Source organism: Diadema setosum, chromosome 9 (assembly GCF_964275005.1).
Source record: "Diadema setosum chromosome 9, eeDiaSeto1, whole genome shotgun sequence".
NCBI classification, from domain to species: domain Eukaryota; kingdom Metazoa; phylum Echinodermata; class Echinoidea; order Diadematoida; family Diadematidae; genus Diadema; species Diadema setosum.
In genome coordinates this window covers 29,071,907-29,088,401 of record NC_092693.1, presented here as the reverse complement: position 1 = coordinate 29,088,401, position 16,495 = coordinate 29,071,907, and the positions used below count along the sequence as shown (strand labels likewise).

At 38.2% G+C, this 16,495-nt stretch overlaps 1 protein-coding gene across 1 annotated transcript in view; it reads right to left on the bottom strand.

Annotated features, from left to right (window-relative positions):
* The window catches only part of LOC140233005 (uncharacterized), a 102,820-nt gene that overhangs the window by 25,763 nt on the left and 60,562 nt on the right, over positions 1 to 16,495 (bottom strand). Inside the window, exons 4-6 of the mRNA XM_072313111.1 lie at positions 8,376 to 9,574; positions 5,678 to 5,789; positions 1,762 to 1,824 (exon numbers count right to left, since the gene is read on the bottom strand). Of these exons, the coding sequence (XP_072169212.1) occupies positions 1,762 to 1,824; positions 5,678 to 5,789; positions 8,376 to 9,574 (1,374 nt within the window). The remainder of the gene's footprint in view (positions 1 to 1,761; positions 1,825 to 5,677; positions 5,790 to 8,375; positions 9,575 to 16,495) is intronic.

The window sequence follows — 16,495 nt, the reverse complement described above, 5'->3', positions numbered from 1 at the left end:
ATAAAATGATATGCAAATATGCAAATGAGATGAGGATATAGTGTCAATGCCTTGCAAGATTCCTATTGGCTTGTACATAAATCTTTACTTCATTCCCTCACACAATGACTTCAAGAAACACAAATCATATCCCACATATCATATTATTCTGAGGTTGTTATGATCTAACATTGATGAATACAAGAGGTATTGCTGAATTATTGACCAACAAACCACCACACTTACGAGCTCCTTGTTTGCAAAAATACAAGACAACTATAAGGTAATGACATCCTAATGTCATTTGTTTTGTATATATGTGATTGTTTGATGTGACTGTTTTGTGAAACCATGTAAAACATTGAAATTTTATGACATGTCAATTCTATTGTGTCTAACTTTTATGTAACCTCCATGACAGGTTCTTTTTTCTTTTATGGCAACTTCAACTTGAACATAGCATGGAGTGACCTTTTAAGCCCCTTTAAGACAATCTATGCCTCTCTATTGATGAACGCAATTTCCTGAGAGTGGTCTGGTCCAGGCGTGGAAGGATGAATTTGAAGTCTCTTTTGTTTGTTTGTTTTTAAAAAAAAATGACCTTGAGCTCATCAAGAAAGGGTTGCCGTAACACAAAACTGTTCTTTCCAGTTTGTTAAAAACAAAATGAAAAGAATGGCTAAGAAAAGTGAAGTACCACTTACATTGACAGTACGCAGGGTTAGGTTACCCTTTTTCTGTCTGTCAATATGTGACTGTGCATCACACAACCAACAAAAAGCCGCACCCCTTGATTTTATGTGAGGACTGAAAAAGGGTGAAATGGGTCAACCAAGTCCTTCTGAGAGAACTATTTCTCTTCTACATACTTCTGAAGTTTGGGATCATAAAATGAATGGGAAAGTGTGTTTTCAGCAGTTTTCTGCAACCCCTCTTTTGTAGAGTAGTGAGATCAAGTATGTCTTACAGGCCCCTTTTCATTTCCTGAAAATCCTTTGCACACTCTTCACTTTCAACTCTAATAACTTTTGAAGGGATAATGCTACTGCTTTGAAAGTTGGCATTAATCATGGACAGAATGTATTCATAGAGCATGGGCAATTTCAGCTTAATTTGATAATCCCTTAATTGTTGTTGCTGCGGTGGTTTACATCCTGTTTTTTGTCCCATTCATCGCATAGCTAGCATGGTTTGGTAAAGATTAATTACTTGAATAGACCCTGTACTTCAGAGCTTGTTTTCTCAGTTCACAATTTCCAGAGTGTGTGCTTTCTTTCCGATATTTAGATAGGTTAGGGGAGTCCATTTGAATTGAGTTATACATCATTTTAAAACTTAGAGTCTGCTTTTTCAGAATCTATGCTCCCTTAACTGAATATCCATGTCTGGCAACTTTTTGTTGGTTTTGTGATGCAGGGTCACATATGTTTTCAGTACCTTCATAACTGTTGGAAATATCAGCTTCAATGTTGACTAATACTAGTTGATACAAATATGATGCATATCAATGCTGATGTAATGCATTTTTCCTTTTTACCCTAATTGTGATCTACATCATACATATCACATAGACTGAGATCTGACACTTTTCTTCTGAATCATAAGATCTGACACTTTTCTTCTGAATCATAAGATCTGAATAATGTCTATGGCTCCCTGCTGGTTGGAGGAATAAAGACGTACAATATTCTCCCATCACTGGGCACTCTGTGATACAAGCCACACACAGACATTTGTAGATTTCTCAGTGACTGGGCTGGGACCCTGGAAAAAGGAGCTTACCTTTAATTGTTTGATTTCAGCTTTCAGCTTGGTTATCGTGTTTTCTGCCGTTACTGCTCTCTCCTGGAATAAATCAATGGAAATGAAAGAATGCAACAAAAGTGAAAAATTCCTCCAAGTTTTTACATGCATACACGCAAAAACAAAAACAAAAATCATACAGATTGAATACTATATTTTTTTTTTCAATCTCGCTTCTTTCTACTCTCATATTAAGTTTAAATTATCCTTAATATCATATATTTCAACATGTGTACTAAAACAGAAAGGATAATACAGGAATGAAAAAGAGATATGGAAATATGTTTATGTAATATTCATTTTGTTTTAATACATTTATGTTTAAATTTTCATCTGGAGAGATCTTTGGAAGAACAGTTCCTGGACTGAAGCATGAACAGTGTATAGAAAGAGAAATTTAGAACAAAAAAATATTCATTTATGGGTTCAAAGATGAGATAAAAGCAAAGAAGAAAGAATGAGAGTTACATATTTAGCCAGAAGCTAGTTCTCAGATATATAATAAAATGATAAGCAGACATTTGCAGGAGCGCATGTTCAAGTAGAAGGATAAACTGATTGATAGATATTATCCAATGTGTCGACAAAGAACACAGAAAAGAGATCATAAGACAACAAGGATGAGGGGTTAAACAGCAAGTTATAGAACAGAATATGACACACTTTGAGAGAGAAAGGGAAGGGGAAAAAAAAGAGGAAGTGACAGATTATAAAAGAAGAATCAAACAGGGCAAAACACAAGAAGATAACAGAACAAGAAGAACATTGACAGGACAGAGTGACGGAGACTCAAAGTGCGGAAAGAGACAGAGAGAACGAGCGATAGAGTCACGAAAATCAAAACAGGATAAGGAGGGGGTCTGGGGTTGGTCCCCCGGGTAACCGTCACATGTCCCTTACCACCGGGCATGACACACAGCGGTTTATCGAAAACAATTACGTGACTCACAGACAGTTAAATCCCCGCAAGTATCTGAGAAGGGGTTAGCCAGGCACTGAAGACAGACCGGGGGTAGATACACAATGTACATGCCATCGTGTGCAAAGCCGTCGCAGTATCTGTGCTCCCTGCACTTCCCCGGAAATAGACGCAAAATTTGGCATACTGTGACAGGCGCGCGTTAAAGGCACGATATATTCACAAAAGTGTTGTATGATAGAGTTTCATAGAGGGAATTTGAACTACCTTGTGAACAACGTAAGGTCAATTAGTGAAAGTGATGTTGGAGGGATTTACGGCTCTGTTTTCGAGAGAGTGTTTTTATCTAACATCTGGTTGCTTCCTGCGAAAGTTGTTTTGACATGCATCCAAAGGCTTATCAAATGAGGGCACAAGCATCTGTTGTTTTTCTAGCTGTTATGAGGAACAAATTGGGAGCGATTTCTTGGGAGCGATATCCTAGTGTCCAAGGGGGATCCCTTCAGGTAGTTTGCTTCATCCAATGAATTTATATAAGCTATAAATAGTATCTCATAGATAACTGGATGCATATAAAAAATTATATCATTCTAACTAATTGCAAAAAAAAATGGCTTTAATGTTTGAAAGACATATTTTGCTTGTCCCTTTCGCTAAAAAAGTTAGTTTTTGTTACTGAATAAAATCTATCAATCTTTTGTCCATGCCCCTTTTTTAACTTATTCAAATATAAAAAGAATACAATTCCTGTGCTTCAATGAAAATGTACATAAACATATTTACAGGCTTAGAGATATCAGTTCTTGTTCGTTTGTTTGTTTTTTGTTGGAGGAAGTATGGCAATTTTAGGTGATATTTATGTGTTATTTGCTCCCAACTATTTTGATAATAGCTTAATTTTGTGTAACCCCTTTAGCACAACTATTCACAGACTGTATAAACTTGGCCATGTACGCAAGGCCTTGGTTTTAAACTTGAAATATCTGAGGGAAGGTTTATAAGAGCTATCACTAATTCTCTCTCTGAACAACAGCCCTGCATCATCTTCATTTTGCTTTGTTTGCTTTTTTTTTAATGATACATACTGTACCTCGTTTATTTGATATCACCTTCATTGTTGTCCTTATCATATAACAAAGGGCATTCCCTGCATTCCACAATGTCTACTTCAAAATGTTTTTCTTCAACACTCCAGTGTCAAACTTTTATTATTTATTGCACCATTTCTTGACACCCCAGTGTGTTTGGATTCTATTCAAGCAATATCACTCACAGAGCAAAATGATTCTTCACTTAGATACAGTAAATGGTAGAAAATTTTACATCAATTACATTGTGCTACATGTTTGTATACAAAGTATTCTACTCAGACACAAGGATGTAAATCTTGTATTACGTTTTCTTTCTTAATCTGATTTTTCTTCTGTATGATGTCCTACACTTTTAATAGGACACAAGGGGTATTTCTTTGTAAATACCATATTAGATATGTAACATACATATCTATCACATCTAAACTCATTGTGGTATCTGTAGTCTGCAATTGAAAAGGTCTGTGAGTAATTTTAATGATGTTTGATAAAATGTCCTGGGCTATTTCTATTGAGATTTTGTAGTGAGGTGTACGAGTAGAGTGAACATGCTGAACTACCCCACATTGTGGTTTTGGGGGGCTATGCAACTTTACAAGGTCACGTATCTTGGCAAAAGCTGCGAGATTATAGTCCTGAGCTTGTTGTTTTTTCCTTCTTTTCTCTTGTTTTCCCCCGACGACTATTTTACGTAGGCATTATCTGCCAATGACATACACACAGTGATTCACACGGTTAAACATAGAGATTTTATTTTAATAGAAACATTGCTGGATATTGGCCAGAACCTCACTCTGATCTTTTGTCTATTCTTTACTCATCATGCCCCCTTTAAAGTACTGTTAACTTTGAAACAAAGTATTGAACCCCTTTAGTCAACCTTTGAAAGTATAAAAAGATATAATGAATCTGCTGCCCCTTAAAAATTAACTCGAAATTTTAAAGAACAGAATAAACCTTCAGCTGACCTTAAAAAAAATAAATAAGGGCATAATACCCTTGTTTACCCCCTTTAACATTAACTTAACATTAAAAGAGCACAAAAACCCTTCAGATGACCTTTTGAAGGATAAGATAAAAATGGAAATGATAAATTTATTTGCCCCTTTAACATTCATATAAACTTAAAAAGAGCACAGAAACCCTTTAGCTGACCTTTCAAGGGCTAAAAAAGGTATGATAATTTGTATTCAATCAAACACAGGCTAAGGAGAGGTGACTCATGTTCTACAACATTCTATGCTGTGCAATCATGCACTGTATTTGCTATCAAAGTAACCCAGTAATACTTCAAGGGGGAGGGGGAGATGTTATAAAGAGGATTTAAAATTTGAGCAGTCATCTATTACAAGTACATCGTATGTATATATGTATGAATGTACATTCATATTTTTCTGTATCATGTGTTTATATCTGTTTGCATTTATGTCATTGTCACACCCGACAGACTTCCATTACACATATATATATATATATATATATATATATATATATATATATATATATATATATATATATATATACATATATACATACACATTATGTCTGCAGGTATTAATGAATGCTTGTATTATAAAGAATGCAATATTGTAACATTGTAACAAAATTTCTCATAACACAGCATTACAAGGCCAAAATATTGCAATGTCAAAAAAAAAAGTTCAATATGGATTATATTACACATCAAAAAAGGTAAAAAAAAAAAACCAACTTGTAAACAAATTAATGCATCTACTATTATATGCAACCATTTGTCACACCAGCTTATTCTAAAAGTCATTGTTTCTGACAAAAAAAAAGAAAACAAATAAAAGGAAAGACAAAGAAAGCAGAGAAGCAGAGACCTGAGTGAAGAAAGTTGAGAGGTTGCTTTTCAAAGACTCACCGTCGTTCTCTTGAGGTTTGCCTCCACGTGTTGTACCATCGTCTCCAAGGTCTTGGCATCCTCAGCTTCCCGCATCTTCAGCTTCTTGATGTCTGCCTCCATCAATTCAATCCTGGTGGAGGAGCGAGGAATGGAGGGTGGGGGCAGAGATGGAAAAACAGCAAGATAGACAGAACGATAGAGTGATAATGGATATGAAGAAATGATATAAAGAAATAGGAAAAGATAACAATGAGAAAGCAGAGATATGGGAGGGGAGGTTTAAGCCATAATGAGACAGACAGGCAGATGGAGTGTTAGACATGATAGATAGAAGGGTGTGGATAGGAACAGACATAGGAGACAGCAGAGAAGGTGGGAGTAATTAGGACACAATGAGACAGACAGATAGGAGAGATAGGAGAGTAGAGTCAGACATATCAGACAGTGCAGACGGCAGAGAGAGAGAGACAATGGGAGACAGAGAGATGGAGTGAGAGATATGACACATAGAATAATGGAGATAAGCCACATAGAATGGTGGAGACAAGAGCAGACAGATGAAACAAGGAGACAGTAGAGAGAGAGAGAAATCATGACGAGATGGATGAAATACATAGAAAATATATAGGAAATATACAGGAAATACATATATAGGAAATATAAAGAAAATAGACAAAAACAGGTAGACAGATTAACAGATAGATAGATAGATACAGATAGATAGATAGATAGATAGATAGATAGATAGATAGATAGATAGATAGATAGACAGATAGACAGATAGATTGATAGACAGATAGACAGACAGATAGATAGATAGATAGACAGATAGACAGACAGATAGATAGATAGATAGATAGATAGATAGATAGACAGATAGATAGATAGATACAGATAGATAGACAGATAGACAGACAGATAGACAGACAGATAGATAGACAGATAGATAGATAGATAGATAGATAAATAGATAGATAGATAGATAGATAGATAGATAGATAGATAAGTGGATATATAGTCAGGTAAATCAATAGATTGGTACACATAGGGAGGGAAAAAGACAGAGGTATGAGTAGAGAGATAATCAACACACCATGACTAATACATGTAGAAATACGAAACAACAACCAAAATATCATATGTATATATGGACAAACATAACCAGGGATGAAGCTATCATAAACAATGCCATGGGTGCCTCCCTCAAATGGATGGATTGTGACAGAGTTAATTTTTTTGTTAATGTAAACTTTCTGATACAGCTGCTCATCCACTGGATAGCCAACAGGGAAATGTGTAATTGTCAATTTCCTTCAAGAATTTTGCCCTGTTAGAATTTGATTCAAAACTGAAACAAAAGCGTATACACCACGAAACTCTTGTTGACTTTCCGTTCATCTGCTGGAAAATTTTCGGCACAAATTCTTGGCATTTGGCCACTGCTTGTAATCGTGGTGAAAAGTTTTTTAATCCCTACAGCTGTATTCATCCCCTATTTGCTCTTTTTTTTTCTTTTTTTTTTGGATGTATCTAGCTACCAAAGCCACAATGTATGTACTATAGAATACAACTGTAATGGGTGCAACAGGTTTCCTCACTAGACACATCAAACAGAGTTCTCTCAAATATAGGTGGTCACTTTGTAATGCCAGCATGTATTTGGTGCAGGGAATTATCTTAACTTGGCATGCCTAGTTGCAGTAGAGAAGGGGCAGTGCTGAATCACAGGCCAAGTGTTGTGGGACCCACCCATGAAGTGAGCTACAGATCACACTGTGATTTCATCACAAACATCTGTTTCCTATTCCCCCCTGTGACTGTTAGCTCGCAACAACACATCCGAGCGTTTCATTCCGAATAACAGAAGTCGTATGCTCCCGATCATCTCCCCGCGACATTTGCTAATGGTGAAGGAGGGAGTCAACACTAAAGGGCCATTTATGGCGCTTGCTTGTGCCACTTCGTTTCCGGTTCAAAACTGAAGGCAATTCCCGACAATGGATTGCTTTCTGCTAAGTCCACTGCGTCTCACAGGAATCAAAACAATACGGATGTTTATCCTCTGGCAAGTCTGTGCACTGAAGCCCCTAACAGATAATACACAGGCTGATGTATCAAATTATCCATAACTTCATTCAATTGCTTCCTGTTTATATTAAGCCAATGAATCACCCACCAGAGATATACAATTCCCAATTTGACACAAGTTTAATGATGAACAATACCATTAGTTCAACCCTGGGCAGTATAGTTCTACACGATTGAGCTCAGTCTCAATATTTTTCTCAAAGAGTCTTTGTACGTTTGCTTCTTTTTCTCAATATTTCATTGGATTGTAAGGATGGAGGCTAGCTAAGGCTGTGATTTCAAGCATTTCTTGAAATGTACAGAATAGTTAAAATTCTGAACTTCATGGCCTGAATTCATGAAGGTGGTTTACATTCAGACCATGGTTTACACAAATTTTTTGTGCATAAATACGACTTACAGATTGCGTATGCTAACAGACATCCAGCAACAAATGCGCACTGATATGTGCATGTCAAAGGTACGCCTATTTTATGCTTATATTAGACCATGGTACAAGTTTAAACCACGGTCTAAATCTCAATCACCTTCGTGAATTCGGGCCTATGTGTGTGGCGTTTCTCTGAATGCTGACTATTTCTAATGGGAATGTGAGTGAGAGAATGGCAAATGTGACAATGCTACTCACTTTTTGCTGTCCTTTTCAGAGGCCTTCCGACTACTTTCCAGTTCCCGTCTGAGTTTACTATTCTCCTGCCTTAGCCTGGCTATTTCCGCAGAGCTCACCCCACCATCTTGTGAATCCCCTGGGGGTGGGGTAGAGGACTGGGGAGGAGTATCTGGCCGACCAGACTTGGCCTTCTCCCCGTCAAGTGAAGAGTCGTTGCCCGATACATCGGGCAGGTATTCGTGGCTCTTGCCGTCATCTCGGCTACTCTCCAAATCATTGGTGCTACTGGACAGTTTATTTCTTGTAGGGCCGTGTCCGTTTTCTGTGGGCTTGGCAGGCTTCGGCGGCACAGCGAGGAGATTGGCCACGGGATCGGAGGACTCGCTGGATGAGGAATTGCCTTTGTGTTTGTTCTGATGTTTGGAGTCACTGGAGCCCTTCTTGCGGTGGCCATGCGAGTGGGCCCTGGCCCGCTCCCTGTGGGGCTTAGACTCTGTGGCTGCCTTGGGGCGGGAGAATTCGTCGAACTGGTGGTCTGCGTCGTTGGACAGGTCGGGCACGGTTAGGCCCGACGGAGAGTAGGTCGTTGCATTGTGGGTTGCATCGATATAGTCCACAAGAAGGGTGCTCTTTGTGTTGGGTTTACTGGCAGGGGACTTGTGTTTTCGGGCTGCATGGCCATGGGTATGTGCCCTTGCTCTCTCACCTCGCCCATGTTTCTTATCAACATGCTCTCTGTGTCCGGCTAAGTCCCCGGCTACAACGGCATCATACCCCTTGTTCTTTTTGTTCGCTGTTTCTTCACTGCCGGCGTGCCCGTTTTTCTCTCCACCTTCCTTTCCGCCATTCTCCTTTGTCGCATAATCGTATATAAAATCCACAAATTCGTTGCCCTTGGCCTGGGCCGTGGCGGTAGCAGCTTGCTGCTGCTGCTGCACTTGGGCCTGTATGTGGTTGGGTTTGGTTGGTGGCGGGGGAGCCGGCGTCCCCCCTGCCGTGCTCTGAACACTGCGGCCCGCCTTCCCCCTTGCTCGGTTGGGCATGCCTGGGCTGGTGGCTCGGCGTTGATTGGCCCTGCTCCCGTTGCTGCTGCTGTTGCCACCGCCGCTGCCGCTGTTTGTGCCGTTGGTGTTGCTGCCAGCATTGGTGCTGCTCACCTCCGGGGCGGCTCCCCCTTGCTGCGGCGCCGTACCATTTTGGTTGCCCATGTCTTCGGTCTGCTTGGGTAAAAATAGACAAGGAAAATGGCGGAGAAGAATTAAGGGTACGATTTCATGCAAACTTTTCCCCAAAGCAATGCTAAATATGAGGTCATTACCAATAAACCATACATATTTCCTAGACTGCAGAGATAAATTTGGATCCACGGTGATGTTTATAGCCTGGGTGTTACCCAGATATCTCTTATGACTTGAAAACTGCAAACAGGAAGGAGAAGCAGGCTCATCATACGATTTCATGCACAAATCATTTCTGAAGACTTAAGCCAGATCAAGGGCTTGATGCCTGCCTTTCCTAAGCACGTCCCTCATGATTACAGTCAAGATTCTGCCTCATGTCAGCGGAGTCATTAATCTACTTTTTTAAAAAAACCTTGAAAAATGATCTCTCCTGTTGATTGAAAATGGCCACATAACATACAACCACTCAGCCAGCAAGAGAGATTACAGCATATGTGAGGAAGAGAAAAGGATGGCGCAAACACTCCGAACTATTTCCTGTGCATTTCAGTCGACTTCAATCCTTCATCCAGAAAAAAAAAAAAATCCCTGGGCAAATCTCCTACCTGGAAGGTTTTGAAGAGACGCTGTCGACACTTTGTTAGAACATACATTTTGTCGTAGGCATCCCAGACTACAGCGCAAAGATTATCCGATTAGATCCACAGCCAAGTGGACAAGGCACAAAACAAAGTCCAGGTCTTGACGCTGTTCTCGTGTCGCGGACAACACAACTGCATATGCACACATAAACCCAGAACAACGGCGCTAGCGACTGAATGCCGGCAGGAGAGTGAACAAGAGGCGAGGGGCCTGCGAGTTCACGTGCTGCGGGCACACAAGCTCAATTATCGCGCACTGGCTCGTCCCCTCTTCATTACTTGTTCCCGTCAGGGGCTAGCCCATTGGCTGCAGGTGGGCATGAGTCACTAGCAACGAGGGGAAACTTGTCTAAACTTTCTCACTCAGCCCTGTACCATTCCACCCCCCCCCCCCCAGCTCCCCCAGCCGCATACACGCACAGACTCTCTGTATTCCTCCTCTATAGCTAGTTCCCACTCCTTGCCATGCTTCAGTCTACAGCTTCAAAGTCTGCATGCACCAAACATTTCACGCAGATAAAAGGAAATCTGAGGAGGAATCACTTCCATTCCGTGTAGGGAAGGGGCGCACAGAGGGTATGATAGGGCACACAAAGGATGCATGTTTCTTTTTGTCTCCATCATGATGTTCACAGCAGTGTGAAGCAGGATTACTATCCAAGAAGAGTGGAGATGAAATATTCCTGGAAACTTTTGTGTGCACTGGGTACAAAGAATAAGTTCCTGAAGTATGAACTTTCATCTATGGTGCCAGACACACATGACTGAATGATAATGTCAGTTATTTTAAAATCGGGTGTATCTGTTTTGTGACAAACTTTATAGAACTTACAAAACTTTATGGACTTTATGGAACAAGATATCTGCTAGGATGCCACTTCTAAGGCTGCAGTCTGGGAAAGTCAGTTAGATGTTGGAGATGCAAAAAAAGAGTATCTATCATCATTCAGCATTACATAATGGTCATCACTGAAATTTGCTGTATCACCATCAGCCCTTGCGCACACTAAATGTGTTGCTTGTTTTTACACATAGCATTTTCTTTGACAAAGTTTTCTTGATCTCCTGCTTCAAAACAAATGTATGTAAATTCAGACTGAGTCACACAGCTAGAACACAAAGAAGCTAGACCTAGCTGTCAGGTTAATGCTCTTCCCGGTGGGGCACACTGGAACCATTCTCTGGTTGAATTGTTGTATTGATATGAGCTCACTTGGGTTGACACTAAACAACAGAAGGAAATACTGAAAGCAAGAGAGCATTTGTTGCACCCAAAGAAAAGACTCGAACTTGAGTGAGGCCATCGAGACTGGAAAACGGGGGCAGAACATGCAATCTACGACTGCATAAGTCAGCTTCTAACTTTAGCATCATCGGGTCGACTCATTACCTTGGATTGGGGGTGAAAGAATGGAACCAATTTAGGCAAGAACTGACTCATGTAAAAGGATAAATGCTCTTCAATAACTTGAGCTAAGTGGAATGAGCATAAAGTCCCCATCTTTTCTTTTATTTTGTTTAAATCTGTGGTGCATTTTCAGCCTGAATGCTGAATGTGTTCAACATCTTCTAAAAATGAATAATTACTCTAACAGAAAATAGTTACAGCATTAAGCATGACTATTCTATCCCTAATTAATTTGAATATCGGGTAGACACAATAATTGTAAAAGAAATTGCTGTATGTCTTTTTGAAATATTTGCACGACTTTTCAAATGCACTGCTCACCAAACAGAACACTATTGGACAGGTCCACATCATATACATTTCTAGATGAGCATAGAAGGAAAGTACACCTCCGCTGAAAAACAAGGTTCCTCATTTACATCTGAGGTTACAGCAGGTGAATAGACTTTTCGAAGATGGCGGTTAATCGTACTAAGCAATCATCGACAGTTTGGGCTGTTAAAGTCTCTCTAATTAACCACGCTCTTCCCTGAGAATGATTCTCCAAATCTTTGCAGGTTTAAACGGTTGATTCACTCCATCAGTCCTGCGTTAATCTCCTTTCTCCGAGAATGAGCTCCAGTCGTGATTAACACTGAATCATTCCTGCGAAGGAAATTTGCCATATCTAGCAGATATGATCCCCCCTCACTGCCTGCCTACAGCAGACTGTTCATATCTCAGTATGTCAGATACTGATCATCAGCACTCTTGATGGTCATTTCTATGATTAAAGTCTCTACCAAAGTATGCTGGCAAGGTATATCTTCCATGTCTCTTCCACAGGTTTATAACTCAATGCAACAAGTGCAATGAAGTAAAGTGTGCATATCGTGGGCTGAAAACCAGAAGGTCATTATTGCAATTTTGGGAGGTAATGAATTATTGGTTCACATTGAAGAGCTTGACCTCCTATACATTATGGTGCTAATCTTTATCTATTTTCATTTTCAGTAATTTTTTTTTTCATTTTTTTTCAGTAAACCACAAGGGCACTATCTTACCTGGATATGTGGAACAATACTTACAAATCTACCCACTTTTGATTAAATGAACTTTTAATTTCTTGAAAAATTACTGTTTTGTTTCTAATTACGCTCAAATCTTAGAACCCAATAGTGCCCTTCTGGTTCTCAGTTGACGAGATGCGCTGGATTAGGGGGGAGGGGTGGAGGGGAAAAGACATGACAGCTTAGACTAGCTTGTGTGGGCAAATAGGGAAAGATGGTATGTTTCAGTTTTGTGTCCCTAGGAACATACAGGTGTATAGCTGGGAGAGAGTTGCTATTTATAGATTATATTACCCAGTCATTCAACATTCATGTTTCAACCTCATAAAATTTTCATGATGCCCCCAATGTCTCTGAACCTCAAAATGCAGTCACACAAGCCAACATATCAATCAGAATGACTCTCTGGCAGATTCAAACATCAACATCCACAACCCTTTCTCTGATGGGTGATGTTTGTTACTCCAAAAGCACATTAATCTGAAAAATGAAATAAAATTTGTTATTTCAAAACACCCAAATTCTATATACCTAGATGTTCCTTGATCTGAACATTTGTGGTGTTATTCTGAAGGTTCGTAATTCTGAAAGCTCTTTAGTTTGAAAATGAAATAAGTTTTGTTACTCCAAAATTTTTTTCATCCAAAAATGGAAAAAAAAAGGGTACACTAATGACCCCTCGGAATAATGAACCCATTTCAATTTTTGGATTAATGAACCTTTAGAATAACAAACCTTGTTTCATTTTCAGATAAATGAGCCTTTGTAATAATGAACCTTGCTTCATTTCCAGAATCAGGAACCTTCGGAATAAGAATCTTTGGAATAACGAGCCATATTTCATTTTCGGAATATTGAACCTTCGGAATTACGAACCTTTGGAATAATGAACCTTCAGAATAACAAACTGTAACCTCTCTGACAATAAAGAGACAAATCCTTCTGCTCCTTTCCAAAAACTTGCATCCAGCAATGGTATCCACAGAAATCAGTTATTATGACCCTTGGCTCTTTCAGTAATATTCAAACAGGCAACTTTGCTATGGTATGTCTATTCAAGAGTTTGTGTTCTAAACAGTGGAGTATGAGTAAAACCCGGTCAAATCTACACCTTTCACATTCGAGGAAGCCAACAAGAGTATCAGACATCATTTTCTTTTGAAATCATTTTGTAGAAATCTGTTATACAAAGAATAATCTAAAATGATACATACCAATATTATCAGTTATACTCCAGTTAAGTACTATCTAGTTGGTATATATATATATTTGTCATTATTAATTATTATTATTATTATTATTATCATTATTATTATTATTATTATTATTATTATTATTATTATTATTATTATTATTATTATTACTATTATTATTATCATTATTATTATTATTATTATTATTATTATTATTATTATTATTATTATTACTACTACTACTACTACTACTACTATTATCATCATCATCATCATCATTGTTATCATTATCATTACTTTGAGCAATTTGGCAAAATTTAACTAGAAAGTAAAGTGAAAACTGTATTCAACATCATTCTTAAATGTCTCCAAGATAGAATAAGTTTCTTCAACATGAACAAAAAGGGGTACCTATACTCCACAACCCCTCCACCTCACTACCAATGAAAATTGAATAAATTCCTTCCATATATCCAATGGAAACACCTTGCAATTGTGAGTTTCTTGTGAATATTCATCAGCATCCATTCAAGGTGTGAAGAGGTGTGAGGGTGCCTCGTTTACACATTGACATGGTGATGCGGTGAAGGGGCTCAGGAGAGTTTGGTTATCTTGTTAACGTAGGTGGTACAAGTCATGTTGAATGTTTTACCACAAGTCGGCGTAAGCAGAGCAGGGATAATGTGGTCGAAGACCACTCAGGATGTTTTCTTCTGTTTGGCTAGTCATCGCAGCTATGAGTGTGTTTTAAAAAAAAAAAAAAAGGAAAAAGAAAGAAAAAAAGAAGACGCTGAGTAGAAACTAAAGAAGTTTGTTATTGATAAGAGAAACCATCACAAGAGCATGCAGTATACTGTGCATCACTATCAGTGAGATCTCTCTTCTTCTTTGGAGGGCTACAGCAGGCACGAAAAAGAAATGTAATGGAAGCAAAATAGGCATGATCTAATACTGCTTTGCCCTTTAGGATTTTGATCTTGGCAGCACACAGTAGATCTACTGTGATGTCTGCTGCATGGGGGGGGGGGGGGGGTTAATGCAGGAAAAGGAGTAACATTTGTATTGCCATGTCTGTGGCTTTATGAGGGAGGTGTTTGCCAAGAGACATCAGACAAAGGAAGATTATGTGCATAATCATACACATACATTTATTAACACAAACACACACAAACATACCAGGTACATACATATATATATATATATATATATATATATATATATATATATATATATATATATATAAACGAAGAATCAAGAAATAAACTGGTAATGCATTTTTTTTTTGAGGGGGGGGGGGGGGGCCAATATAGAATGTGTTTATTCCACTCGAATTTTCGGTGGCCTCCACCTTCTTCTGAAGAAGATGGAGGCCACCGAAAATTCGAGTGGAATAAACTCATTCTTTATTGGTAAAAAAAAAATGTATTACCAGTTTATTTCTTGATTCTTCGTTATATTGGAGCCAATACGTGAATTCTCATGCTCAAAATGCCCTAACGCGAAGTATATCGGGGAAACAGGTACTAAGTTCAGACTTCGTTTCAACAATCACAGAAATTCAATTCAGCACAAGTCATCACTACCAGTTGCCGAACATTTCAACTCAGGCAACCACTCAATTCGGGATCTGCAATTCTGTATCATCGGCACTAATTTCAAAGACAGAGAAGCCAGAAAATAAGCTGAAATGAAATTCATCATCCAAACCAGGTCTTTTGAAACAGGACTCAAGGACCTTGGATGGTTAAGCAGTTTCTCTTTCTACAAGAAGTGAAGAAATGAATCTCTAAGAATCTGAGACTAGACCTATATTATATGCATATTTTTCATTATTTACAAAAGGTAATGTTAAGATTTTATTATGTTTCGCATTGACCACTTACCTTTTATGTTAAATATGATGTCTTGATTATCCGCAAATTTATCATATTCTCATCATTACAGTAAACAGATGCTTCGATATTTGGTTATGATTATTATGAGCTTATTTTTTCATTTTTTTCTCCATTTGTAATTGATGCTTGATTGATGCTTGATAGGCGTCTTTACATGCTTTTTTCGATGTTTATCTACGAAAAAATGGAGTCACAAAAGTCAAATATTACATGGATGTATACATAAAGTAATGTATTTATATATAGTATATATAGCATACATTGGCATGCATATAATATACACATACGCTCGGAACTGTTGAGTTTGAGTTTAGTCTTCATTGAGATTTTAATTGAGTTAATGTTGAGATTTCATTATATTTGTATTGAACACTATTTTTTTGATATGATGTCTTGATTATCCGTATAATATATATATATATACAATTTTTATTTTTACAGTAAACAGATGCTCTAATAACTAGTTGTATTATTAGCTCATTCCTTTTAATTTCTTCTCCATTTGTAATCAATGCTTTACATGCGTCTTTTCTTCGATGTTTATCTACGAAAAAAATAGAATCGCTAAAGTCTATTATTACAAGGACGTATATATAGCAATCTATTTTTATAAAGAGTATATATAGCATAGTATGATTCAAACAAGCACTTGAAACTTTTGTTGAGTCTGAGTTCAGTATTCATTGAGATTTCACTTTCTACCATACCCCTATATATATCAGCGCTCTCCTTGACAATGCAGCTCCAGGGCAACGCACTACGCGCATGACG